The 25164-nt window shown below is 51.2% G+C and overlaps 2 protein-coding genes and 1 long non-coding RNA gene across 4 annotated transcripts in view; 1 reads left to right on the forward strand and 2 right to left on the reverse strand.

Annotated features, from left to right (window-relative positions):
- LOC128094009 (uncharacterized) overlaps positions 1-13959 on the reverse strand; it is an 18011-nt gene extending 4052 nt beyond the window's left edge. Inside the window, exons 1-3 of one of the 2 annotated variants that reach the window (XR_008212820.1) lie at positions 13477-13959; positions 3450-3502; positions 2841-2961 (exon numbers count right to left, since the gene is read on the reverse strand). This is a non-coding gene — a long non-coding RNA (uncharacterized LOC128094009). Of the gene's footprint in view, positions 1-2840; positions 2962-3449; positions 3503-10431; positions 10620-13476 lie in introns of those variants that run through there. The other variant, XR_008212821.1, reaches the window with a different exon arrangement.
- On the forward strand, positions 13939-19262 carry Ccdc86 (coiled-coil domain containing 86). Its single transcript, XM_052712007.1, has 4 exons — positions 13939-14686; positions 16210-16339; positions 18130-18204; positions 18385-19262. The coding sequence occupies exons 1-4, from the start codon at positions 13992-13994 to the stop codon at positions 18502-18504; spliced, it is 1020 nt and encodes a 339-aa protein (XP_052567967.1). The 5' UTR covers positions 13939-13991; the 3' UTR covers positions 18505-19262.
- Positions 19263-19350: 88 nt separating this feature from the next.
- Ptgdr2 (prostaglandin D2 receptor 2) lies at positions 19351-24392 on the reverse strand. The gene is made up of 3 exons (XM_052712006.1): positions 24218-24392; positions 22761-22854; positions 19351-21792 (listed from the first exon to the last, which is right to left on the reverse strand). The coding sequence occupies exon 3, from the start codon at positions 21733-21735 to the stop codon at positions 20533-20535; it is 1203 nt and encodes a 400-aa protein (XP_052567966.1). The 5' UTR covers positions 21736-21792; positions 22761-22854; positions 24218-24392; the 3' UTR covers positions 19351-20532.
- Between the last annotated feature and the right edge of the window lie 772 nt (positions 24393-25164).

Here is a 25164-nt window from a genome sequence, read left to right on the forward strand (position 1 = left end):
CTCTTCCCTCCAGGAGGAAAGGTTTCTATGGGGAGGAGACCTTCAGAACAGAGGAGCCTTGGCTCTGTTTTGCCTGCCTCTCCACAGAGGGAGTCAGGTCCATCTTGACTAGCTAAGAAAGTCTCTCTCACTTAGGCAGTTATGGACTTGATCCCAGCCCCAAAACATCTTCACAATAAAAGCCAGACTCTTCTGACTGCCTGGGGAACTGGACTGTGGCATGACTTCTCTTGAGAACCTGTGAACAAATATGTATTCACTCCAAACGGGGAATCAGTGACAAACCAAAGGAAGAAGCCCACCCATGTAAAGCAGTGAGTGTGCTGGGGTCACCTACAGGAGGGACTCAAAAGCAACTGTGCCACCAGCGTGAGAGACACCGCTCGTAACAGCTGCATCCTTGGGACTGACTCCCTGTGCAACCGACTTATCGTCAGATCCAAGAGAGTGTCTCCTGCCCCCGGGGACTGTGTGCTGCTTTATACCTCAGGGAGGGTCCTCAAGAGTCCCCTAACTCTCTGGATTCCCTGTGTGCTTCCCCGAGTCTAAGAGCTTGCCATCTCCTTCAGGTAGGAACGTTTAGGAAGAAAAGACACAGCAAGGATCTTGCTGAGGTCACCTACCAAAAGCCTATCATAGTCACACAGAGACACAGCAGCAAGAGGCCGGTGATGCGACCAGAACCTACAGACTTACTTCTGCAAGCTAGAGGGACTGGTCTTCAAACATCCCCACCCTAAGCTTTTTATTTCAGCCACTGGTGATCATTTATTGAGTCTTACTCTGGGCCAGACACACACACACAACACACAACTCAAGCAGAGGGAAGTTAAGGCATCTCCTCATGGTCACATGGTTTAGATGAGAAATACCCTTGGTCCCCAGATGGTGGTGCTGTTTGGAGAGGTTATGGAGATGGGCAGGGGAAGCACGTCACTGGGGGTGGGTTTTGAGACTACAAAATGTCCACCACGTCGAGTTCTCTTTCGGCTTCATGTTGCTGGTTAAAGACGTGAGCTCTCAGCTCCCTGTTCCTGCCGCCATGGCCGCTGCTGTGCTGCCTTCCTTTCCCTGATGGACTCTCGTCCCTTGGGAACCCGCCACCAAAATAAAGTCTGTCTTCTATCAGCGACCATGGTTGGTGTTTCACCTCAGCAACAGAAAAGTAACTAACACAGTCACGCACCAGACAGTGCTAGACCCGGGAATCCCACTTAGTCACAGGCTGGAGCCTGGACTCGAGATCATTCTGCCGTCTTACAATGGGCAGGTTTACAGTCCCAGGGAGTTCAGAAAGTCAGGAGCCTTGTGAGGAAACTCCCCAAGGTTAAAAGCCCCGGGCGAGGCCAGTCTTCCTTGGGTCTGCCCACAAGTTAGACAGCCCCCGGGGCATCTTTTAAGAGTTGTGTCGCTCATGCTAGTTTCTGTATGCTGGAAGTGACTGAGCAGGGCACTGACATTCTCTCTTGGTCCTCAAGGATGTTTGGGGAAAGGCTTGTGGTTGCAGGTAAAGATAGCATTCCTCGAGGGGCACATGATGAAACCCACGGTGCCAGAATCAGGGTGCGGAGCCTCATCTGACCCACGACCACTTCTGAGAGAGAAGTGAGCCGCTCGACAGGGAAGCTCTGGAGACTGTAAAGTAAACACAAGAGGCTGAATGTAGTGCTGTACACCTCTAATCCCAGTACTCAAGAGACAGAGGCAGGCAGATGTCTGTGAGTTTGAGGCCAACCTGGGAGTTCTAGGCTACATAGGGAGTTCTAGGCTAGCCAAGGCTATATAGTAAGACCTTGTCTCAAAAAAAAAAAAAAAAAAAAGTAAGCATAAAATCACCAGAGCTGGAGCCCTGAAGTCCTGAGAAAATAGAAAGGGAATCCTCAGTTCATCCTGAGATGGGGCAGAAGGGATACATGAGAACTAGATGTGTAAACTGAGTCTTGGGATAGGGCTCCTGGCGAAGTATAAAGAAAGGCATGGCACAAGAAGAACGGGAAGCGATTACACCCTCCAAATACAGAAGACCCCATTACACAGAGATTAGCACTCCAAGTTAGCAGGTGAGATATAAACCACATAGTCAAAACCATCCTTGAAAGTCCCTTAGATTGGAACCGGGGAGATGACTCAGTCAGACTCCTAGCACCCATGAAAAAGCCAAGCACAGAGGCACTCATCTGTAGCTCTGTCTCTGGGGAGGCAAAAACATGAAAATCCCAGTTATGCTGGAGTCACTAGCCAGCCAGCACAGCTCAGCCACTGAACTCAAGGTTCAAAGAAAGACCATGGCTCAAACGATAAGGTGGAGAGTGATCAAGAAAAACACAAAAAGTCAGTCTCTAACCTCCACATGCACATACACACACATGAATGCACACTTAATGCTGTCTTATTACTTTTCTATTGCTATGGTAAAAAACATGGAAGGCAACTTGTAGCTGAAAGTTTTCCTGTGTCCTGCCTGGTCCTGCAGCCGCTTGGACCCAATTAAATACACAGAAGCTTATATTACTTACAAACTGTATGGTCTATGGCAGGCCTCTTGCTAGCTAGCTCTTATATCTTAAATTAACCCATTTCTCTTAATCTATGTTTTGCCACATGATCTGTGGCTTTATTGGTCTGTTGGCATGTTGCTTCTCCTTCAGTGGTGGCTGATATCTCTCCCCGCCCTCTTCCTGTCTCTCTGCTTGGATGGATTTCCCATCTTCCTCTAAGCTGCCTTGCCATAGGCCAAACGGCTTTATTTATCAACCAATCATATCAACACATATTCCCAGCATACAGAAAGACATCCCACAACAGCAACTTATAAAAGAAAGAGTTTATTGAGGGCTTACAGTTTCAGAGGGTGAGTCCATGGCCAGCACAGTAGGGAGCACGGTAGGGAGCACAGTAGGGAGCACGGCAGCAGGCAGGCAAGCATGGTGCTGGAGCAGTAGCTGAGAGTTCACATCTCATCTACAAGACAGAGAGAGCTAACTGGAAATGCTGTGGGGTTTTGAAACCTCAAAGCCTGCCCCACCCCACCCCTGCCCAGTGACACAATCATCCAACAAGGCCACACCTCCTAATCCTTCCCAAACAGTTCCACTAACTGGGGACCAAGTATTCAAACATATGAGCCCATGTGGGGGCCATTCTCATTCAAACCACCACATATATGTGCACACAGAGCTCCCAATACACCCAGAGAGAGAGACAGGACAGAGAGAAACAGAGACAGAGAGACAGAGAGAAGAAGCCCTTAAATTTCAAAATGTTCCAGCATGTAAAACCAAGCCCCTAAGGAAATAGCGCATCCTTCCATTTCCCACTAGACTCATTCTGTTAGCTTCTAGAGAGGAAGTGGGAAAGGGTGACTGGTTGTTTAAATGTTACTTTTCTTCCCCACCCCCAACCCTCTGGCTGGTTAGGAAGTCAGAAGGGCAAGGCATGCATAGTCAAACCTGACAGAGTTCAGTGTCATCTGTGGGATCTGTTCTGAGTTGGTGTGACCAGGCTGAAATACAAGATAGAAATTGTCAGTGGTGAGGGGCCGTGAAAGACATTCCTCAGTCACTTGAGAAACCCACTAAAACAGCCAAATTGGTAGTAAGAAGCAGGAAAAAAAAAAAAGAGACTAATTCAATGTGGCCACATTGGGGAAAAGGACAAAGAGATTCAGTGACACCCCCTCCAGCCCATCTCCAGGATAGGTCTATGTACAACTAAGCAGTCAGTCAGGGTCTATCAGTGTCCAGGCAAAGTGGTCTGACAAGTTATTAGAAATGTGTAAACCACCCACACAAAAAAACTAGGCAGAGTGGTGCCCATCTTGAATCCCAGAATTTGGAAGGCAGAGGCAGGCTGATTTTTTGTGAGTTCAAGGCCAGCCTGGTCTACAGAATGAGTTCCAGGACACCCAGAGCTACATAGTGAGATCCTGTCTCCAAAGAAAAAAACAAAAAACTTAAATGTGTGAAATCACTTTTCGAGGAGACAAGTACCCTCCTCCCGTGCACCCCATGCCTTTTCCCTCTCTCAGCATGAGGTTCCTAGGGAAATCCCGTCTTCTTGGAGTCCATTGTCCGAATAGTCTGACAGTCAAATTGAGAGGCACACATTATCTCCCTAGGATATCCTCATTTCTGCCAGGCTGTCCACACCAAGAAAAATCTGTCTGGGTTCATGGGATGGGAAATCTGGAGAAGTTCCGGCCTGGATGCTTACACCTCCTTGCTGGCCCATCAGTCAGCTCAGGGACAAGCCTGGCGCGGCACGTTCTTGCCTGTCCAATCTTATCCTTCACTCCTCCCACAGTCAGTGTCCTGCAGGAGTGCTCACCTTCAGGCAGGTTGAGTGACTTGCCAAGGAGGCACAGCTACTGATCTAATAACATTTGCTCGGCCAGGAAAAGATCCGGTGCACATGAGAACGGATTTCTGAGTTTGATTTGGGCGGCCTCTCTGACCCTGCAGGTATTTCTAATGTTCTGACACTAGGTGGCACTCTAAGTCCAGGTTTGCATTGATTATACAGTAGCCTTCGAGCCATGTGAAATAGAGGCTAACAGGTGAGGCACTGGCTTTTTTTGTGAGAATGCCATATCCCTGTTAACTTACAGCTAATAAATTCCTAGTCATCAGTCTGGACTTGTTGGAGACATTTTTTGTGTTGTTGATGTTGTCTCCAATTAGAAACATCCACCCATGAAATTCACACAGCAGGTGAATTCACACAAAATCCATGGACATTACGAAGGTAAGAGTGGGCCAGTGCTTGCCCGCGAGAGTGGTTGCTCCCCCTTCAAAGCCCTGTCCAGGAAAAGGGGGCTTTAGTGTCCCCAGGAGCTTGAAAGAAATTTAGTCTCAGCCTCTTCCCAAAGTAACTGCGTCTGTTTGCAATTTGACAGGAGCTCCAGTTTCAGGGAATCCAGCACCCTCTTCGGCCTCCGTGGGCACTGCACACACATGGTGCACAGGCATACACACAGGCCAAGCACTCATATACATAAAATAAAAATAAACCTAAAAAAATTGTTAAGGCTAAGGAAGTTGATGAAACTTAAAAGGCTGAAGAAGCACAGAAAATTACAAGACCCGCCAGGCCCCTTTCCCAGGCAATATAAGCAGTAAGCAAAAACTTGGGAGAAGGAGACTCTTCTGGGGAGCTGCCTCCAGGTGGACAGGGAGCTCCAGGGATGCAGTTCTCATGAGTCATCACCTGCGCTGGCATGGACCCTTTAGTGATGCAACTGCCTTCAAGTCGCCCATGTTCCTAGAAGTAGATCCTCACCATGCTCCTGTAAGCAACCCCAATAAACTCACTGGTGTCCCAAGCTAGACTGTGTGGGGTTGTCTTTTCCATTGTCATTAGTTCGTTGTCTAGGCCAAATAGACATCTGCTCGTATCTCCCAGAAAAAGCGACACAGCTGACTCACAGCTGCTATCCCCATCAAGACCGGAGCTCCTGTCTGGACAGTGAGCTGTGTAATCACTGAAGACCCTTGGAAAGTCACTCTGCAAATAGGAAGCACCAGAGACTGCCACCAGGAGGCCAGCAGACAGTAGTATGGTCTCAGGCACTGAATGTGGGCACCTGAACCTGCTAGCAGGATCCCTGTTTTCCCTAGACCTCAACAGATGCCTATGAATCTGAGATGGACTTGTGATTCATGCCCAAGAGGACCCACCCCGCACAAAGCTGTCCCCAGAAAGGTAGGGGTTTGCAGAACTTGGAACATTGTGGGTCTGAAACTCCAAGCTGGTATCTCGGCTTCCACTGACACACCCAACTCCACTACCTTGAATAATCCACTCTAGGCGTTGGCTGTGGCTTTGGGATACTCTGAAGTTACAAGCTGCTGGGATGTGGTAACCTCTGATATATGTCTACTTTAGTTGAGTGGGCAGAGGGGAAGCCAGTGTCCCTTTAATACAAATTATAACCCGCATTCTTTCTGTTCAACATGGCACTGTATGTGCACACACCACAGAAGACTCTCCTCTCTTGGCTTTTACCTTACTCTCCCCATTCACAAATCACAGAGCTGACTTACTGGAGGACAATAGGAAGGCTTGTCCTAAATGTATTTTTACTGTTTTTCAGGTGTTGTGGTTGTGACTTTTCTTCTATGCTGTTCCCTCTGTCATTCTCTTTCGCAAAAGATGACTTTTTTAAAAATTACATATATGTGTGTGTGTATCTATGTGGGTTTATACACACATGAGTGCAAGACCTCTTGGAGGCCAGAAGAGGGCGTCAGATCCCCACAGGTACTGGTAAGCCACCCAACTTGGTACTAGGAACAGAGCTCAGGTCCTCTGCAGGGGCAGCATCTGTTCTTAACCACTAAACCATCTCTCCAGCCCCCAGGTGATGTTTTAGAAAGTGTTTTAAAGGCTGATAGATTCCTTCTTGGCAAATGGCCCTTTGCATATCACATCTGAGCTGCTCATTTAGACCTGGGCTCATTTAGACCCTCTGGTAAGTCCTGAGCCAGGTCATAAACTTGTATAGCACGTTATTAAGTCTGCCCACAGAGGTAGACACTGGGGCTAGAGAGGTCAGTCACTTTTCTTTCTATGTAAGGAGATTATCTAGTTTAGGAAAATAAAATCACTAATGTCTCAAAGAAGAAGGACACTAATTTCTTTTGTCTCTCTGGGTGAGGTCTGCAGGCAGAAGCCTGAGCCACGTGAAACAACTTCTTGTAACTCCTTGTCGACTTTCAGTGTTCCTCCTGCTCCATGGCCCTGGAAGATGCCAAACCTCAGTCAAGGGTCACACAACACACACCAGCGTCTTCTCTCCCCAACTAGACTCAACAGAGCTCAAGGTCAGCATCTCTACTGTACACACGTGTGTGTAGTCCATGTCTCCAGTATACACCACCTATTGTATATACCACCTACAGTCCCAGGCTCAAAGTTAGGAATGACCTGAGGAATGTGGCATAAAATCATACAGAACCATCTCCACTCCCACCTGGTAGATGATGAAGGGTGTTGGCAGCCTGGCTGGACTACCAAAGACAGAGCCAGTCTCTCCACATAGGGTGAGTTGAACTTCCTCACAACATGTCGGCTGAGTTCCAAGAGCCAGCATCCCATAAGAGCCAAGCAGAAGTACTCAGCGGTCCATGTTCTAACCTCAGAAATACATGACAACAATGCCATTGTGTTCCATTAGCTGAGGCTATCCTGGAGTTTGAAGGATGGAGGGACATAGATTCCAGCACCTGAGGGCTGTCCAGGTCACACAGTAAAAAGATCACATGGATAGGAAGACAGTACCCAGGCCAGCTTTGGAAAACTCAGTCCTCAACACCTTTCCAGGAAAGTCTGTCTATGCAGAGTCATTTTAAAAGCAGAGAGCTAAAACCACACAGTAGAAAGTGATAACATCTGAGTGTTATGTTATGTTAAGAAGCACAGAACAGAATAAAATATCACTCTGGTTCATCTGTCCTTGTCTCTATAGGAAGCATGCTTTTATTTATTTTAATTAATATAATTTAATTAACTTGTTTAAATATCCAAGCTGGCCTCCACCTCCTGATCCTCCAGCCCTTACCCATCAAGCCCCGCCCCCACCTCCCAAGTGCTAGGATTACAGGCATGCACCACCATCTACCAGCTGAGAAGACCTGCAACTTCTGGCTTATTTACGAAGAACAGAGGCAGCCTGGGCTAGCATGGGAACTTGCTCTAGCTTTAGATCAAGTGCCCGAGACACAAAGGCAGAGAGATGTGGGTAAAATCACACGTGTTTTAGAAGCAGAGCTCTCGATTCAAACCCTCACTGGACCACTGGCCAGCTTCTATCACCGCACCTCTGAAAGACAAGAGAATTACCCTGAGAATTAGACGAGACCTACAAGCTACTCCAGACAGAATCCTGAGGACTTCAGCTAGCAGTGAAACTGGGACACGTTCATGACTTTCTAATCTACCACAATAAAATGCATTTTGATCAATATTGCTGAGCATCTTGTTAGTGACATGCCTTTCAATCTGCAAACAAGTGGTGTTTGCAGAGGAAACAATCTGTCCGTTTCTATGACACCCTTCAGTAGATCGAATCAGAGCATCTGAGATGCAGAATTATGATCACAGGGCACACAGTCAACCAGTTCTTGATGGGTAAGTATATGATGGGATAAATGAGTAAGTAAATGATAGGGTGATAGTGAACTCTGGCCCTGCCCTGCGATCCTGTGAGTGCCATGGGCAGCCCTGTACCTAGGGTAGGATAAGACATTTGGAGCCTCCATGAAAACAGAAAAGATAGTTCACTGACTGAGAAAGACTCAGTTCACCCACCTGAGGCTGAATGTACCATCTGAGTGCGATCTGGGGCTGGTCTGACTACTGCAATGTGAGCAGGCAGGGAGAACAGAGATTCCCACCGCTAAATCAGGGACCAGTTTAATCTGTGGTTCATCTGTGGTTCACAGAAAGGGACCTCATACTTGGTTCTGGGGTGCTCTTTCTTGGTCACCAAGTCAGTATCTCCAAGGGCTGAGGGTGTAGGGTGCAGTGTTAAAACCCTTGCCTAGCATGTGTGAAACCCTGGGTTCCATCCCCAATCTCACAAAAAGACAGCATCTCCAGAGGTTGCCATGGAGATGAGGCCACCATAGCAACTGAAAGGGACAACTGAAGTGGATATCATCACACTGTGGAGAAAATGGAGCTGTCAAGCAGCCAGATGTGGAGGAAATGAGAAGGCTAGCTAGTAAACAGGGAGGGGGAGGAGGGAAGTGACTTATCCTGAAACTCTGTCATTGGCCAGATCTTGGGAACTGAGAGTCTGAGTGTGTGCAACTCTGGGACATATTTACCTGTCTTTCCGACGAGTTCTCCTTTTATATTCAAGCCCCAGCCGACACCCTCTGGTAATGCGTACAGGGTCTGTCATTGTCCCATTCAAGCCCAGGCCCCGGCAGTTCTGGTGGTGTTTCCCAGCTAGGGTGTTGGAGGCAGAGCTCAGACTGAGGAGTCGGGGTTAAAGTCACATTGGAGTGACCGTCAGGAAGCCTGGTGGCCTCTCTGAGACGCCATTACCTCACCTGTTCACTGGGGAAGCTCATTCCTGCTCAGACGACCGCGGGGTTTTCAATCCATGTTCTCCAGGGGTACCCCTCAATTAATAAAGGTCCACAAACGCACGGACCATGACTACCCAGTCCCCTAGTGTTTTGCTAGTATCAGCACAGGGAAATAACTAGTGCTTGGTGAATAATGCGATGACGGTGAACTCCGCCTCTGCACTGTGTGGAGGGCAAAGAAGGCAGGCTTTTCAGGTTTTGTTCATCTCTTCCTCTGGGACATTGATCCTCAGGGTGTGGTCTGTGGACCACCACCACCAGCACCGCCATGACCACCAGCACCAGCACCAGCACCAGCAGCACCAGCACCAGCACCAGCAGCAACAGCACCAGCCCCTGAGTTTGCTAGACATCCAAAGCCACATCCCAAACGTACTGAATCCGACCATCTGGGCTTGGACACACCTTGCATTTGACTGATTCTCACTGAAGCTGGAGAAGCATTGTTGTTAGATACACTAGGAAGTGGATGGGATGGGATGGGATGCCACCTTCTTAGGGTCCCTACTTCCACCTGCTCAGGTGTCACTGCTAGCCCCTTCTTTGACCTGTTCAGAGCAGGAAGCCTGCTATGAAGGCTAGCAGGGGCCTGGAGAGAGAGAAACTAGCTCCACCCACCCACCCATACACAGACAAGCATCCCCACCCTCTGCCAACCAGGGGATGGCTGCAGTGCCACTTCCTGTTTCAGCAAAACCTGCAGATGCTCCAGGAGGGATCTGGAGATAAACTCTACTTACTCTCCTCACCCTGAGCAGCAGGTATCAGAGAGCTTTGGAGTGGACCTTCGTATCCCGCAGCTTCCCTGAACCCTGTGTGCCCTGTGAGTGTCCTGTGAGTGCCCTGTGTGTGCCCTGTGAGTGCCCTGTGAGTGCCCTGTGAGTGCCCTGTGAGTGCCCTGCAGGCACAGCCGAATGGTCCTCCTCTCCTCCCACTCCTGCCCTCCTCCCCCATCTCAAGAGTCAAAGGGAAGGAGGGCTGAGATGGGCGCTTTCGCTTTCGGTAAGAGCTGGCCCCTGTCCTACTCCAGGTTTCTGTGGAACCAATTCACACCTGCAAGCAGCTATTCACACCTGCCAAAAAGGAGGGGGATTGAGGATTACATGAGGAGCTAGACCCCAAAGAGGTCAAAACAACTCAACAGAAGTCCTACACCAGCCAGGCATGGTGATTCACATCTGCAGCAAACATTCAGGAGGGGGAGATAGGTGGACTGCCATGAGTTCCAGGCCAACCAAGATGGCTTCACGGGGGGTGGGGGGGTGGGGGGGGGTGAAAAGGGGGGACAGGGAACAAAGAGAGGAGAGGAAGGGGAGGGGAGGGGAGGAAATCTTACAGTATCTAAGATAAATCCAGGAGACAGCTGGAGCCACATGGAGGGTTTCCACTGGAGGGCCACACCAGGAAGAGCATGAGGGCAGGGTGCCAGTCACACTGCTGGGAGCCACGGAGTAGGGAGAGGATGAGTCCACAGTGCTGAGTGCAGTCAGTTCTGGGGGAGGTGGGGAGGGAGGCCTGCGGAGAACCGGGGAACAGCTGGAGAGACAGGAGATCTCAGTCTGACTAAAAGGCAACTCTAGAAACGCGATAGGAAACACGTCTTTGAATATGTGAGCAACCCCTGAGTAGCAGAGAGAAGCCTGCCGCTAGGTGTGTACGTGTGCAACTCTGTTCACTTTGTACAACCACCCTAGGAGGCAGGTGCCTGCTCTTGCCACTGACTCTCCTTTTACTAATAAAGAAACTGAGCCGGGCGGTGGTGGCGCACGCCTTTAATCCCAGCACTCGGGAGACAGAGCCAGGCGGATCTCTGTGAGTTCGAGGCCAGCCTGGGCTACCAAGTGAGTTCCAGGAAAGGCACAAAGCTACACAGAGAAACCCTGTCTCGAAAAACAAAACAAAAAAAAAGAACCTGAAGCACAGAGAGGCTTGGACACTGGGAAAGATAAATAAGTGGGGCGGGGAGGGGGGGGGCACCTGGCCTGGCTGACTCCGAAGCCTCAACTCTTCATAGCAAATCTCCCTGTTCTCCAGAAGGTAACCGGGGCACAGAAAGGATAAAGCACTTGGCCAAAGCCAGGCAGTGAGTGACACTGTGAGCCAGGATTAGTCACAGAGCTGGAAGGTTTAGCTGCCTGGCAACTGCCCCATCCTGCAGACATTCCTGTTCCCGACTGCCCCTGGCCTATGCACTGGAGGGGCCGAGTGTCACACATGCCATGAAGTGCTGACTGAGCAAGACCTGGCTTATTTATGTAACCTGAGATCTGCTGACTGAAGGAAACCAGTGCCCACAGATGGACCCACGATATGGATCAGATACTCTCCTAGGCTTCAATCATCCACCCAATCAGGGCAGCACACTTGAGATCTTAAATCCCCAGCACCAACTAAACACTTGCTGCCTACTAGGGGTCTCCTGGTGTTTGTTTAGCCCCCTGGAGTGCCAAGACAGGGGGATGGTCATCAATCCTAGTACAAGGGTCTGCATTGACGGATGCACAGAGGTGCACAAACACACACCAATGGGCACATGTGACTTACACAGGCAGTGGCACACAGCGATATGTATGTTTGAACCAAGAAACAAGTATAGTCAGCTAGGTACTCTCTCACCTTGCCCTGGCAGAGGCAAATACCCATAAACAGAACACACACACACACACACACACACACACACACACACACACACAGGCACTAGAAGTTTGAGAGACAAGCCCAGACAGACATACACAAAGAAGTAGATCTTCATTAGGCCCCTGCATCTCAGGTTCCGCCTGGAGATTCGAGGTGCAGGAGAGCTTTGACACGCTAACAGGTGTCAGTGCTTGAGATGAGGGTTTATACGTAAAAAGTCTGTTTCAAAGTGCCCGCCCCCTCCTCAGAAGCAACCACAAATGAGGGGGAAAGTGAGCCAGGGAGAAGCCTGAGGGCACGTGAACTACCAGGTTACCGTCACAAAAGCCGGAGGCTGAACCCAGCTGAGGTCTCCAGGGAACACTAAAGCCCCTCCTATCCTCTGGCTTAACTCGTGAAAGTAAGGGAGAAAGCTATTGCTCTGCAAATTTCAGGAGCCTCCCCTGACACCACACACACACACACACACACACACACACACACACACACACAATGACAGTGGCAGGCTGGGCTCAAGAGGAACCTTGCATATGTATCAGAGGCACACTCAAAGCCCTCTGTTCAAAAGCCATCTCTCACGCACACAAGCTATCCTGGCAGGAACATAAAATTAGCCCTGGGTTATTTTAAGTAGACCTGGGATGTGATCTCATCAACATTTGCAAGTGATCCCTCCAGACAGAGGTAAGAGTCAGGAAGTTGGGGGGGGGGGGGGGGGGGCTGAGGCAGCCTGGAGCAGGAGCCCCAGGCAACCCACCATGTGGTTCTGTGTATTGGACCATTCCAGCAGGGGCAGGAATTTGAGTAACCAAACAGAACCTACTCCTTTGAGGATTGGGGGGGGGGGGGGGGGGGGGCTGGGAGAGTTAGTGCCTGAGCCACAACTCCCTGGAGCTGTCCTTGGATCAGGAGCATGAGGGCTGGGAGCCAGCAGAGGGACCAGAGAGGCAGAAACTGACATATAAAATTACAGCACACGGGTGCAACTGTTTCCAGTGCCATGGAGAGGCTGTGTCATTGCCTGCCCCTCGGGGTGTACTCAAGTTGACTCCATTGGTATGCATCTGAGACTATGGATGGCAAGAATTTCCCACCCCGCAGGAACTTTTCTCTGGGTCTTCATCCTCCCTGCCTCCTCCAGGGTCAGCATGTAACCATTCTGGCAGAAACGAAGGCGTTCTAAAGAGACACTTGGGTCTCTCAATCTGTCAGACAATCTGATTATCAGACAACGGACCCCAAAGAAATGGGAATTTCCCTAGAATTCTCATGCTGAGAAAAGGACAGGACACCAGTCGGAGGGGGAACCGGTCTCCTGGAAAGAGATTTCATACAGTTCTAGCAACTTGTCAGACCACCTTACAGGATGAGACTAAAACCCAGATAAAGATGGGTTCCTGGTGGGCGAGGTCACACCCTGACAGGGACTGCTTAGATGCACGTATCCTTGGCCCTCTATCTAAATTTTTATCTCACTTCAGGACCCTCAGGACGGACTTGGGTGATTCACAAAATCTCTTTATAACCCTTCCCAGTATGGCCACAACGAATCAATCTTTTTCTAAAGCTTTCCACTTTTAATACTGCTCTTTCAATTGGCTTACTGAGGACAAAGCAGCCAGACCTGACTTGGGGTACAGGTTGTGAGTCCCAGCTTTGACAACATGCAGTCAAGGCTTTCTGGGCCTCTGGCCTGACACTTTGCTTACTAAGTTTTGAAAGAAGAGAACCACTAACTGCATACCTGAGCACGGTAGGGGAGAGGAGAGAGGCGGCAAAGGTGGGAACGTTTAACACAACTCGACTTAGATTTCCCGCTCATGGAGGCCCCAGTACACCCTCCTTGGTTACACAGCGCAAAGCCTCCATGTTACAAAAGAGAAAACTGAGAAAGCGCAACGTTTGCGGGCCCAGCGGTTCCAGAATTAAGAGGATCATTCGGCCTTTTTGCCGACTTCTCCTCTCAGGAAAAAAAAAATGTGCCGCTACTTCTCTAGCACCTAGAAAACGCATTTTGCAAAACAAAAAACAAAAACAAAAAAAACCCGGAAACGCAGCAACCAGACTCATTAAACGCGACACGATACGCATGCGTCTACCAAGCCCATCCCCGAGGGGCAGGCAGCCCTGCTTCTCCACCCCTCCCCATCAGCACGACATCCTCACAAGTGCGCTTCCTGCCCGGTACGGAAGTGGCTGCGTCTGACGTCATGTGAAGGCGCCTGTGGTTCCGAATGCGACGGAGGCTCCACGTGAGCCATGGATACGCCGCTGAGGCGCAGCCGGCGACTTGAAGGCCTAACACCTCTGTCCCTAGAGACCCTTCCTGACCCCGCAGTTTCTCGGGTAAGACGGGTCCTTGTAGAGTTCGAGTCGAACCCGGAAGAAACAAGCGAGCCCAAGTCTCCGGGAGTGCAGCCTCTGGACCTTGCGTCTCCCCAGCCTGAGCCGGAGACAACCCCGGGATCACCCTGTCTGAAACAGGATGCAGGCTTTGGGTCCCCCAAAAGGCAGCCAGAGCCTGACCCCGGGTCCCTTCAACCTCTGCAAGATCTGGGCCTGGTGTCACCTGCAGGACAGACAGAATCGAGTCCGGAATCCCCCCAGCGAGAGGAGTCATCCAAATGCTCTGCCACACCGGGAGAACTGGACTCAGAGGTGGTCCCAGTATCCCCAGAGCCCTGCCCGGGCCAGCAAGCACCGGGTCCCGAGCCCTCTCAGCCAGTACAGGAGCTGACAGCCCAGGCACCCAGTTCCCCAGAGCGCCCGCCGGAACCAAGCAGGCCACCTCCGGCTGGCCAGACGGTGACAGGGGGCCCCAACATAAAGAAGCGAGTTATATCTTCTCCCCAGGCCCCGGCGCCCAAGAAATTGAAGGAGAAGGAGGAGCTTCCTGTAATCCCGAAGGGGAAGCCCAAATCCGGGCGTGTGTGGAAAGACCGCTCCAAGAAGAGGTAAAGTGGGGGGTGGAGTAGCATAGAGGATAGGAAAGGTTCTCCGTGTGTTTGGACCCCGCCTTCACCCGAATGCAATCCCAGGGTTGGAAAGAGCTCACCCGAGTGAAGACATGCTCAGTTCATGTCTTTGGGAGAAGGAATGAAGAGGCCCATGTGGAAAAGGCATCATTTAGGCAGTAGGGAAAGAGAAGTGGGGTTCAGTTGAAATTTCTGCTGTGGGGAAGGTCCCTTACAGGACAGACGAGATGTGGACCATTTCCACGATGCAATATTCTCTTACAGCATCATGTCTGTGGTCTGACTTCTCCAGGCTTCCATTATCTTGTGCATTCAGGATTCTCATATCCCAATTTTTAAGGGTAGGAAGGAAGTCCACAACACACTCACTGCTCTGTTTTTAGAGAGCAGAATCTTGAGCAAGCCTTTGGGGACCTGGCAGGGGAGGGTGTCAGAAGTTAACAGTGCAGACTGCTTATGAATGAGCGTGGGGCAAAGTTCTAGACTGTGCCAGACTCCTAGGAAGGGAACAGACAGCTCAGAAAAGCAGTGTTGTCCTTCATCTGGTCAGGAACAGACTGCCCAGCATGCACCCAGACCTCCAGAGACAGGGTTGCCTCAAGATACCCTATAACAGACAGGTAATGGGAACTCCTGCGGGTGTCGAGGTCACAGTGTAGGAAGCAGAAGGGCACTGTGAAAGGTTCTTCTGAGGAGCCTTAGTTGTGGGGAAAGAACAGCCCCATAGGACACCCAGCAACAAGTAATGGAGCAGAAACCACACATGGAGGCTTGTCTTCATTTTATTTCTGCTTTTTATCACAGAATTTGTGAAGCATTCAGAAAAGGGAAGAGTTGAGTTTTATGGGTCTCATCACCAGTTTCAACAGTTACCAGCATTTCCTGGCCCAGCTTCATGTCTCTGCATTTTACCCTCCGAGCATGTTTTAAGCACACCCTAAATATGTTCTAACAGAAGTCATCTCCATTCTTCTATGGCTCTTAAGAACACTGGACTCTCCAGAAAAGCCAGACTTCTCAGAAATCCCCTAACCCCTTTCCACTGCCTTCATACACCCACCCCCAAAGCTGGGAAAGAATCAGAATTGTTACAGAAATCATACACCCCTGTTCTTGCCGTTTGGAAGGAAAGCCATACCCCTCTAGGGAGCGAGCCCCTCATCTTCAGAGGCATTCACTCACAGGTTACCATGTTTGGTGGCAACAAAACTTCACAGCTGAGGCCATATGGGTACAGAAAGGTTCAAGTCCCAGCATATACTTAGGAATGTGAGGACTCAGAGTCTTGGTTTGTTCCTCTAGAATGGAAAACACAAGCCTGTGTCAGAGTTACAGCCATATGCTTCAATATAGCCACATGCTTAGTGGCCTGTTCCATCCTAAGTTTCTATAGAAAGCGAGGTCCAGGCAGGCAGAGGACGGGAAGCAGACCCAGAGCCATTGAGAGCAGGGTGTGAAGGCAGGACCACAGAGGTCCCCTAAGTGCCTCCTCTCCTGCCAAGGTTCTCCCAGATGGTTCAGGACAAGCCCCTGCGTACCTCCTGGCAGCGGAAAATGAAGGAGCGACAGGAGAGGAAGCTGGCCAAGGACTTCGCCCGGCACCTAGAGGAGGAGAAACAGAGGCGCCGGCAGGTAACGGACATCTGGCCACATCTGGATCACAGAGGCCAAATACATGTGTGCTGTAACAGACGTGGGCTGTGGGAGTACGACTTGGTCAGAGCCCTGGGCATGAGGGCTCCAGGGGAAGAAGAGTAGTCTAGGGCCATGGTAGGATTCCCACTCTACCATTCAGCTAAACCTCTGGCTCAGGGACATGCAGGAGACCTGGAAGTAGATTGAGGAACCCAAGATGAAGGCCAGCAAGCCATCTTGGTGGCAGGAGTATTCAGTGTGGCGGAGTCAACCCCTCTCTGAGACCTGCTTATGAGGGAAAAGCTTGTCTCAAATTTGTTGCTGTCACTCTAGAAGATATGCCTGCACACCAGCCCATGGGTGGTTCTTGCACTTTCCTTTCAATTCACTTCCCTGGCCCCCAACTCATAACCAAAAGTGTCCTTGTTAAAGGTTCATGCCCGTGAGCTAGGGACATAGCTCAGTGGTAGAGCACTTGACTGGCATACACAAGGCCTTGGGTTCCAGCACCACAGAGGCTTATTTCCAACACCTTCAGCCTCCAGGAAGATTTGGAAAGAGTCCCGGTGTCCCTTCAACTGGCAGTACTGAGTAAGCAAGGTCATGCTGGGTTGGTCAGCAGCATGTCCCTAGGACAAATTACTGCTAGTCTGATGAGCCCCAGGTGTAGAAGGAGCACTGGTCCAGAGTCAAACAACGTGTCTCAGATCTGTGGTCCCAGCTTGGCCCCTGAGAAGAGAGATGGCCAGTCACTAAGGCATCCTCCATCTTGCTTTGAGTCACTCCAGATCTGTCTGTTACTGAGGCCTCACCTCTTTTCTTGTGCAGCCTTGGATCCCTCTTGGGCAAAACAGTTGCTATCTCATGAGCAACTGGAGAGGTGCACCCTCCTAGCCTTCCTCCTAATACATAGGAGCAAAGGTTACTTCCTCTCCAAAGGCCCAGGCTACCCCAGTGACTCAAAGTTACCAAAGCCACAAAAGGCCTTGAGCACATAGCATTTAATGTTGGAGCCACCATCCCTGCCCTAGCCCTGCTAGGGTACGGTAGCAGCATAGCTAGGAATCCCTGGACTTCCCACCCCCAGGGACCTGGCACTATTCCAAGCCTTCGTCACACTTATGTCGCACGTCAGTCTGGTGAGGTAGGTCCTGTGGTCAACTTTACTGTAAAGGTGAGGAAGTGGAGGCAGGCTTGGCCACAATAACCTAATAGAAAGTAGCAGAATGAAAACTCAAGCTGGACCAGGTTCCTTCAGAGCCTTTTGACAGCTCAACCTGCCCAACCCTACCTGGGACCAGGTGCAGAGCCCAGCTATATCCTGGCCTTGCATCCTCATTCTGGTACACCTGTACATGAGCAGAAGGAAACCTGGGAAAATAGCATGAAGGAGGGAACCAGCCTACTCCTCTCCCTGGCAGCTAGTGCATGGAATGATCCAAGGGGCCATTCTGCCTGCATGTGACTTCTGGGTGGGAAGGTACCCACATCTTGGCCCACACAGTCGTCTGTGTAAGCCCCTGCCCTCAGGTATCTGTTTACGCACCTCCTTTCTAATTTGGAGCCAGGTACTCTTGCCACAGTGGGCCTCAGCTCCAGGCCCACAACATAGGCATTGTACCCCATTGTTCTTCCCCACAAGTGCCTAGGCCTCCACCCCTCCCCACTAGAAACAACCTGGAGTCCAAGCAGGCTTCTTCTGGTTGTGCCGGTTCTTACTCACCAGGGGCCTGAGATCCCAGGGCCCCCTCAGCTCCTAGCCTGAGTTCCCCTTCTGTGTGTTTCAGGAGAAGAAAGAGCGCCGGGCTGAGAACCTGAGACGCCGCCTAGAGAATGAACGAAAGGCTGAGATTGTCCAAGTGGTGAGTACACCCATCCAAGAGATGCAGGCTGTGGCCAGGTGAAAGCCTTTAAGGTGCTTGGGTTCCCTGCTTTACATGGTCCACTGCCCTGCTGCAGTCCTGGTGCCTCCCTTCCTTTTCCCCAGAGACAGGTGTAGGGTCGTCTACCACACTAATGCCTCCTATTTCCCCCATCCCCAGATCCGAAACCCCGCCAAGCTCAAGAAGGCGAAGAAGAAGCAGCTGCGCTCCATTGAGAAGAGAGACACCCTGGCCTTGCTCCAGAAGCAGCCACCCCAGAGGCCTGTAGCCAATGTCTGAGCTCAGGACAGCCTGGAGGCCTGCACAAGCCAAGAGCCACAGCAAGCAAGCCACCTCTCAGGCCACTGTCAGACACCTCTCCTGGGGCCAGCACATCAACTCTGTTGCATTAAGACAGAGACCATAGCCTTGAGGGAACCCAGAACCTCACAGGGTCTCAGGAGAGATTTAACTGTCTCCATCTCCTTTCAGGTCTTTTCCAGAGTGCCTTAAGATCTTGAACTGTTGCTGGGCAGTGGTGATACACACCTTTAATCCCAGCACTTGAGAGGCAGAGACAGGCGGATCTCTGAGTTTGAAGCCAACCTGGTCTATGGGATGAGTTCCAGGACAGCTAGGGCTACAGAGAAGCCCTGTCAAACAACACAAAAAGATCTTGACTGTGATTTCTTGTTCCCAGTGAGCTAGTAACTAACTCCCTGTCTCAGGGTCCTGAGTCTAGCCCACACCTGGAGGCCTGCTGTCAGAAGTCAGCTCCTCCATTGTCCCAAAGACCAGCCACCTTGGCCACTTGTGAACCCCTCTGCTGACTGAAGCTAGCCCCTCCCTGTAAAGCGAGGAGGTTGCAGGGAGCCGGGTTCCTCTCTAGCACCCTTTTCCCACAATGGACTGTAGAAGCCTTAGGACTTGAGCCGTGCCCACCTGGTCTTTCACAGAAGTGTTTATTGATGTCTGCACAAGTACAGCCTAGGCTTCCAGAAAGACACAAGTCCCTGCCACATTAGGCTTTCATTCTTATAATAAACAATTAAAATGCATGGTGTGACAGGTATGGTGTGCCGCTCTGAGTAGAGCAGGAGGGAGTGAAGAGTGACAGTTTCCTCTCCGGTTTGAGAAGAACCTGCCACAGACTTGAGGCCTGCTTGGCACTGAGAACTGACAGCCAGCCTGGCCTTAAGTGGTTCAGGAGATCCTGAGAATGTCTCATCTCTGCTCTTCACATCCACCAGTTACTGACATCATCCCCTTCCCCTGGAATGTAGAGATGAGTCACAGCCGGCTGTCCTGCAGTCCATCCATGGTGGGGAAGACATTAGATGTAGTGTGGTGGTCGATGCCAGGTGCCCCTCCTACCTGTGGGTTGGAAGTGATAGCTGCCGGGCCCTGTCCTGTGAGGCAGCTGGAATACTGAGGGTAGCTGGCGGATATTCGCTGGATAGAATTGAACTTGTGATGCTGAATGCTGGAGTGCAGCCTCTGGCAGCAGCAGCTCTGAAACTGGGCAGTAAAGAGCCCTGAGCTGGAGTTGACACACGTACCACACAAGCAGCAAGCCTGTGTGATAAAAGCATCTGTCTCAGAGGCCAACTGGGGGGTTTAAAGTGAAGGTGGTGGGCTAGAAACTGCTTCTCAACCCTTTCCTCCCACTGTACCCCCATATATACTATCCATTGGCAGAATCTCCTCCCCATTCACAAAGCAGCACCTTAGGAGGTGCAGGTTGTGAGATTAACCTGTGTGACTCCAGTTGTCCTTAGGCCAGCTGCCTGAGAGGTATTAGAAGTACAAAATCTCATCCCCACCCTCATCGGTTACCCTAGCAAGATCCCTAGGCAGTTCAAGTACTTACACTTCTTAAAAGTGTAAAAGCTGCTGGGCGGTGGTGACACACCCTTTAATCCCAGCACTTGGGAGGCAGAGCCAGGCGGATCTCTGTGAGTTTGAGGCCAGCCTGGTCTACAGAGCGAGATCCAGGACAGGCACCAAAACTACAGAGAAACCCTGTCTCGGGGAGTGGGGGGTGATGAAAGCCTTGAGGCCAGCGGTCAGGAACCAGGTAGCTCCTCCAAAGGCCACTTCTGTGCTTTGCTGATCCTCTCCCAGCTTGATACTGCAAGATTAAAGTGTTTAGGGAAGACTGCTTTCAATTCACTTTGCTCCTGAAGATTCAGTCATCCTCCTCAAGCTGGTTACCTAGACTCTGCCCAGGAGAGCTACGACCTGGGCCTAGCATTGGCTATGTACATTTTCAACGGGGTATGGCTAGATACCAGGGGTGTGTTGGCATGCCATCCGCGCTGTGCTGGTCTAATCGGAGGTGGAACTCAGCACGTGGTTCAGTGAGCCTCGCTTTGGGTCCTGCACTGGGACCCTCTGCTGGGGCTCTGCACCACCACCCCGCATCCAGCTGATCAAACGTGCAGGATGCAGCCGGGGAAGGCGGCCAGCCAGCAGGAGGGTGGAGGTTGTGGCAGTGGAGGAGGCACGGCGGCGGCGGCTGCCAGACCCACCACTCAAGTCACTGTCCTCCACCAGCACGCTTTCAAACACAGCACGCAGCGAGCGCCGCAGTTTGTGCATCATGTCCGGACAGGTGAGCACGTAAAGCAGCGGATTGACCACGCTATTGAAGAAAGCCAGACTGGTGACGAAGGGCAGCCCGCGTGACGCGAGCTGCCGTAGCGTGGTGACAGCATGGGCTCGCGCCTCCAGCAAACTGAAGACATGGTAGGGCCCCCAGCACAGCACGAAGGCCGCCACGATGGCCGCCACCAGGCGCACGAAGCGACCTGTCCTCTGGCGGCCGCGGTGGCGCAGTTGCAGGCTCACGGCCACGTGGCTCAAGGCGATAATGGCCAGAGGCACCACAAAGGCCAGCAAGAACTTGCTCACCGCCAGGGCCTTCTGGCGGTAGTCGCACGTGGCGTCGCGGTCGGGCCCTGGGTTCAAGAGCAGCATGTTGTAATAGCACATGATGCGGCCATCCAGCCTCGGGATGGTGTCCCTGAACACAAAGTAGGGTACTGTGTTGAGCACTGCCAGAGCCCAGAGCATCAGGCAGACTCTGTGCGCAACCGCCACCGTGCGGTGGTTTTGTGCCCACACTGGCCGCACCACCTGCAGACAGCGGTCCAGGCTGATGGCGCTGAGCAGGAAGCCGCTGGCAAACATGTTAAGAAAGAAGACCGAGGAGTGAAACTTGCAGAAGGTGGTACCCAGCTCCCACGAGTGGCCCACCGCCAGGAAGTAGGTGAAGAAGGGTAGGGAGGCGGCGGCTAGCAAGTCAGACAGAGCCAGGTGCAGCACCCAGGTGGTGACCACCGTCTGGCGCATGCGACAGCCCACTACAAACAGGATGAGTCCATTCTCCACCAGACCCAGCAGCGCAGCCAGCCCGTGCAGCAGCACCGACACGTGGTCAATATAGCGGATGCTAGAGTTGCTGTGGCTTGGAAGCTGGATCATCTCCTCTAAGAGTGGACAGAGTGGCTTCAGAGTGACGTTGGCCATGGCAAGGTGGAAGAAAGGAGGGTTGAGCCTGGCACCGGGGAACCAGAAGTCTGTAGCCTGGGCAAGAGAGGAACTTATCTCAGAGTTGCCAGTATGCTCCAGGATGGACACTGGGGATCAATGAGGCTGAGCAAGTCAAGGCACTCACATCCCAGCTGCCCTCCTCCCCCAATGCAGTTTTGGGTAAGCCAAGTGTAACATGGAAAACTATTCAAAGGGGTGCTGGGTGGGTGGGAAAATAGAAGAGGCCCTGAGTTTGATCCCAGCACCTGGGTATAAAATAGGGCATGGTAGCACATGCTTGTAATCTCAGTGCTGGAGAGGTAAAGACAGGTGGATCCTAGGGCCTCACTCACCAGTCAGCCTAAACTCATCCATGAAACCCAGGTCCCAGAGAACTTAACTCAAAAAGACAAGGTAGGGGACTGGAGAGATTTCTCCACAGAAAAGCACATACTGCTTCTCCAGGAGACCAGTGTTTGATTCCCAGTACCTGTGTTGGGCAGCTCACAATTACCTTTATAACTTAATTCTAGGAGATCCAATTCCTCTGGCCTCTGTAGGCACCTGCATCCACACACGTACCCCCAAACACACACACATACACCCTTTAAAATAATAAAAAATATTTTTAAGGTGGACTGCTCCTTAAGCAACATCACTCAAGGTTGACATCTGACTTATATAGACACACACATATACCTGCATTCATATGCACACACACACACATACTTTAAAATAATAAAAACAAATCTTTTCAAGGTGACTGCTCCTAAGGAACACTCAAGGTTGACATCTGACTTCCACACACACATATACATATACATACACATACACACACATAAGGAAACTAGCATGAAGCAGGCACTGTATCAATACCATTGTGATTAATGTTAAGAACCTGTCCAAGATCACAAAGGTCAGACCAGGCAGGACTCATTTCCCTGTTCCTGAGAACACAGAGGGATGGGTGTGGCCCCTCATATGAGATGGGGGTCTGTACCACCCAGCACTCCAGGCCTTACCTTGCTGCAGTTCTTCCTAGAGAGCCGCTCTGGGTCTCAGAGGTGACTGCTTGGGTGTGCTGATTGAGTGAGATAAGGGGAGCTGGCTTCTCCTCTGATGGAAGGAGAGGAAATAGATAAGAGAGACAAGCGTGAGACCTGGCTGGAGGAACTATCACATGGTGTTACTGGGGACCCAGGGAGGGCAGTGACAGTCCTGTCTACCCCAGGGGCCCATCCCCATTCACCACACTGGGCCAGTAGCCATACTGAGCAATGACTCAGGTGCTCTGGAAAAGCCAGGTTCTATGCATGCTCACAGCCTCATGGAGAACCCCAGGGCCCTGTAATAAAGCTGAGGTCAGGGAGGCCTGAGGGAATCGGACTTCACACCCTCTGCAGCAGGGAGGAAATGAAAGTACGGTGTGGGAGCTCAGGTTGTGCCAAGCACCCATGACCCTCCAGGGAATGTGGTAGATACTCTAACCGATGCTTTTTCTCAGTTCTGGAAGAATGTGCCAGGACTCTCTCCATCCCATTGTTCAGATGAGAAAACTGAGACCCAAGTGTTTAAAGTACTGGTTGAGCCACCCACCACAGCCATATGGAAGAGGGACTGTTCAGTCCTCAGCCCGCCATTTCTCCAGCTTTGCAAGTGATGATAGAGGAAGAGAAGGAAAGAGGAGGGGGGTGACAGGGACTTCAGAACTCCTCTTCCCAACAGAAAGAGTGGCCAGAATGGAAAAATCTACTCCGTTCCAGGGACCACCTAGGGTGGGGTTCTGGGACACCAAGCTAGAATTTCCCTGACAGAATGCCTCCTGAAGGTAGGTCAGTGGGCAGGCAGACCTGCGACCTCTGAATTCTTCCTGATCCTGCTTTCTAAGCTTTGGCATCTGCGGAGCAGTTACACTCATATTAATCCACTGAGAGTAGCTTTTCAGAAGGGGAAACTGAGGTTCAGAGAGGCACAGCAGCTCTCCTCCCAGCAGGCAGGTGTGAACCACTCTCTCTGCCCTGAGACAGTCCCTGTCAGCTGCAGTGTCCACATCATGTGGGATGCTCAGAGGATGCTGTGGCCGCACTCTTGGGAACCACCCAGTCTGATCCCTCGGGCTGCATGGAGACATCTTCAAGACCCAGGATCTTGGAGTGCCCAGCAGCCAGGATCCTGCTGTAGTGGGAATCCCAGCTTGCAAAGCCTTGAGCTTAGATTCCAGTTCCTCAGCTTCCAGCTGGGTGACTTGTCAGTTTCTCTAAGCTTATTGTGTGATCCTGTCCCCACACCTGAGATTGTCTGGATGGTGGCTATGACTGGACAGCTCACCATTGTGTCTACCATCTAGCTAGCATTCCTTCTGGGTATCAGCCCTCCCCAGACTCTTAAGCTCATCCCCTGTCATCCTAGCTAGGAGCAGCCCTCTGTCTAGTCCTGAGAGGGCACCAAGGCTGCCCGGCCCCTGGGATTGACTCCTTACCTAGAGTGAGCACAGGCTTGAGCCAGGGAGTCTGGCAGCTCCCAAAAGCAGCAAGACTAGGCACCAGGCAAGTGACAGGAGAGGAGTGTGCTGAAGGAGGAAATAGCTGTCAGCCCAGAGGGCATGGGCGGGGACACTACATTCAAGGTCTTTTCATCTCCATCCAGGCCACCAGCCCCTGGTCCGCCCATTCTCTTCATGGAGTATGGATGCTCTGTAACCCAGAGGACAGTGTAAGTCCTTGACTGCCGATACCCTGACGAGAAGATCCTCTGCAGAGAAGTGTTCCAGCTCTTCTGAGCTCCCAAAGCAGCATGGGTCCCTGTCCCCAGAGGAACAGAGGAAGCAGGGTGGGGCCATGGGAAGAGCACAGAGACTCTTGGCCAGAAGGTCGGTTGCCTCCCTTTGCTGGGTGCTGTCAGCTGTGAACAGGAGCAAGGTCTTCTCACAGCAAGTGGTAAGGGTGGAATGAGGCAGGTCACAGGAGCACCTGACACATCGTAAATGCTCACAAAAACAACTTCTTCCCCATCCACAGAAAAGTGGGAAAAGTAGGTAGCTGCTGTACAATGAGGGTTCTTATGGAAAACAGACCCCAAGTCCAGGATAGGAAAAGATTGAGTCTTAGCAGTTTGCATTTTACTATTCCCTAACTTGAGTGTATGTGTGCAGATGTGCATGAAGGCAAGGATGTTCATCCATGTGGAGGCCAGAGGACACCTCAGCTGTTGTTCCTCAAGGGCCATTCACTTGGTGTGTATGTGTGTGTGTGTGTGTGTGTGTGTGTGTGTGTGTGTGTGTGTGGTGTAGTAGTAGTAGTAGTAGTAGTAGTAGTAGTAGTAGTAGTAGTATATGAGTATATGTGTGTGCATGTATGCATGATGGTATACATGTGTTTGTGTGTGTATGGAGACCAGAGATCAACATCAGGTGTTTTCCTCAATCAT

This window comes from Peromyscus californicus, unplaced genomic scaffold (assembly GCF_007827085.1).
Source record: "Peromyscus californicus insignis strain IS unplaced genomic scaffold, ASM782708v3 Scaffold_4__1_contigs__length_199733344, whole genome shotgun sequence".
Classification (NCBI taxonomy): domain Eukaryota; kingdom Metazoa; phylum Chordata; class Mammalia; order Rodentia; family Cricetidae; genus Peromyscus; species Peromyscus californicus.

Excerpts from the sequence above, each read along its gene's own strand:
- Ptgdr2 (XM_052712006.1), bottom strand. The coding sequence starts at position 21,735 with ATGGCCAACGTCACTCTGAAGCCACTCTGTCCACTCTTAGAGGAGATG.
- Ccdc86 (XM_052712007.1), top strand. The coding sequence starts at position 13,992 with ATGGATACGCCGCTGAGGCGCAGCCGGCGACTTGAAGGCCTAACACCT. Across the intron at positions 14,687-16,209 it reads AAAGACCGCTCCAAGAAGAG|GTTCTCCCAGATGGTTCAGG; the intron begins GTAAAGTGGGGG and ends TCTCCTGCCAAG. Across the intron at positions 16,340-18,129 it reads AGAAACAGAGGCGCCGGCAG|GAGAAGAAAGAGCGCCGGGC; the intron begins GTAACGGACATC and ends TGTGTGTTTCAG.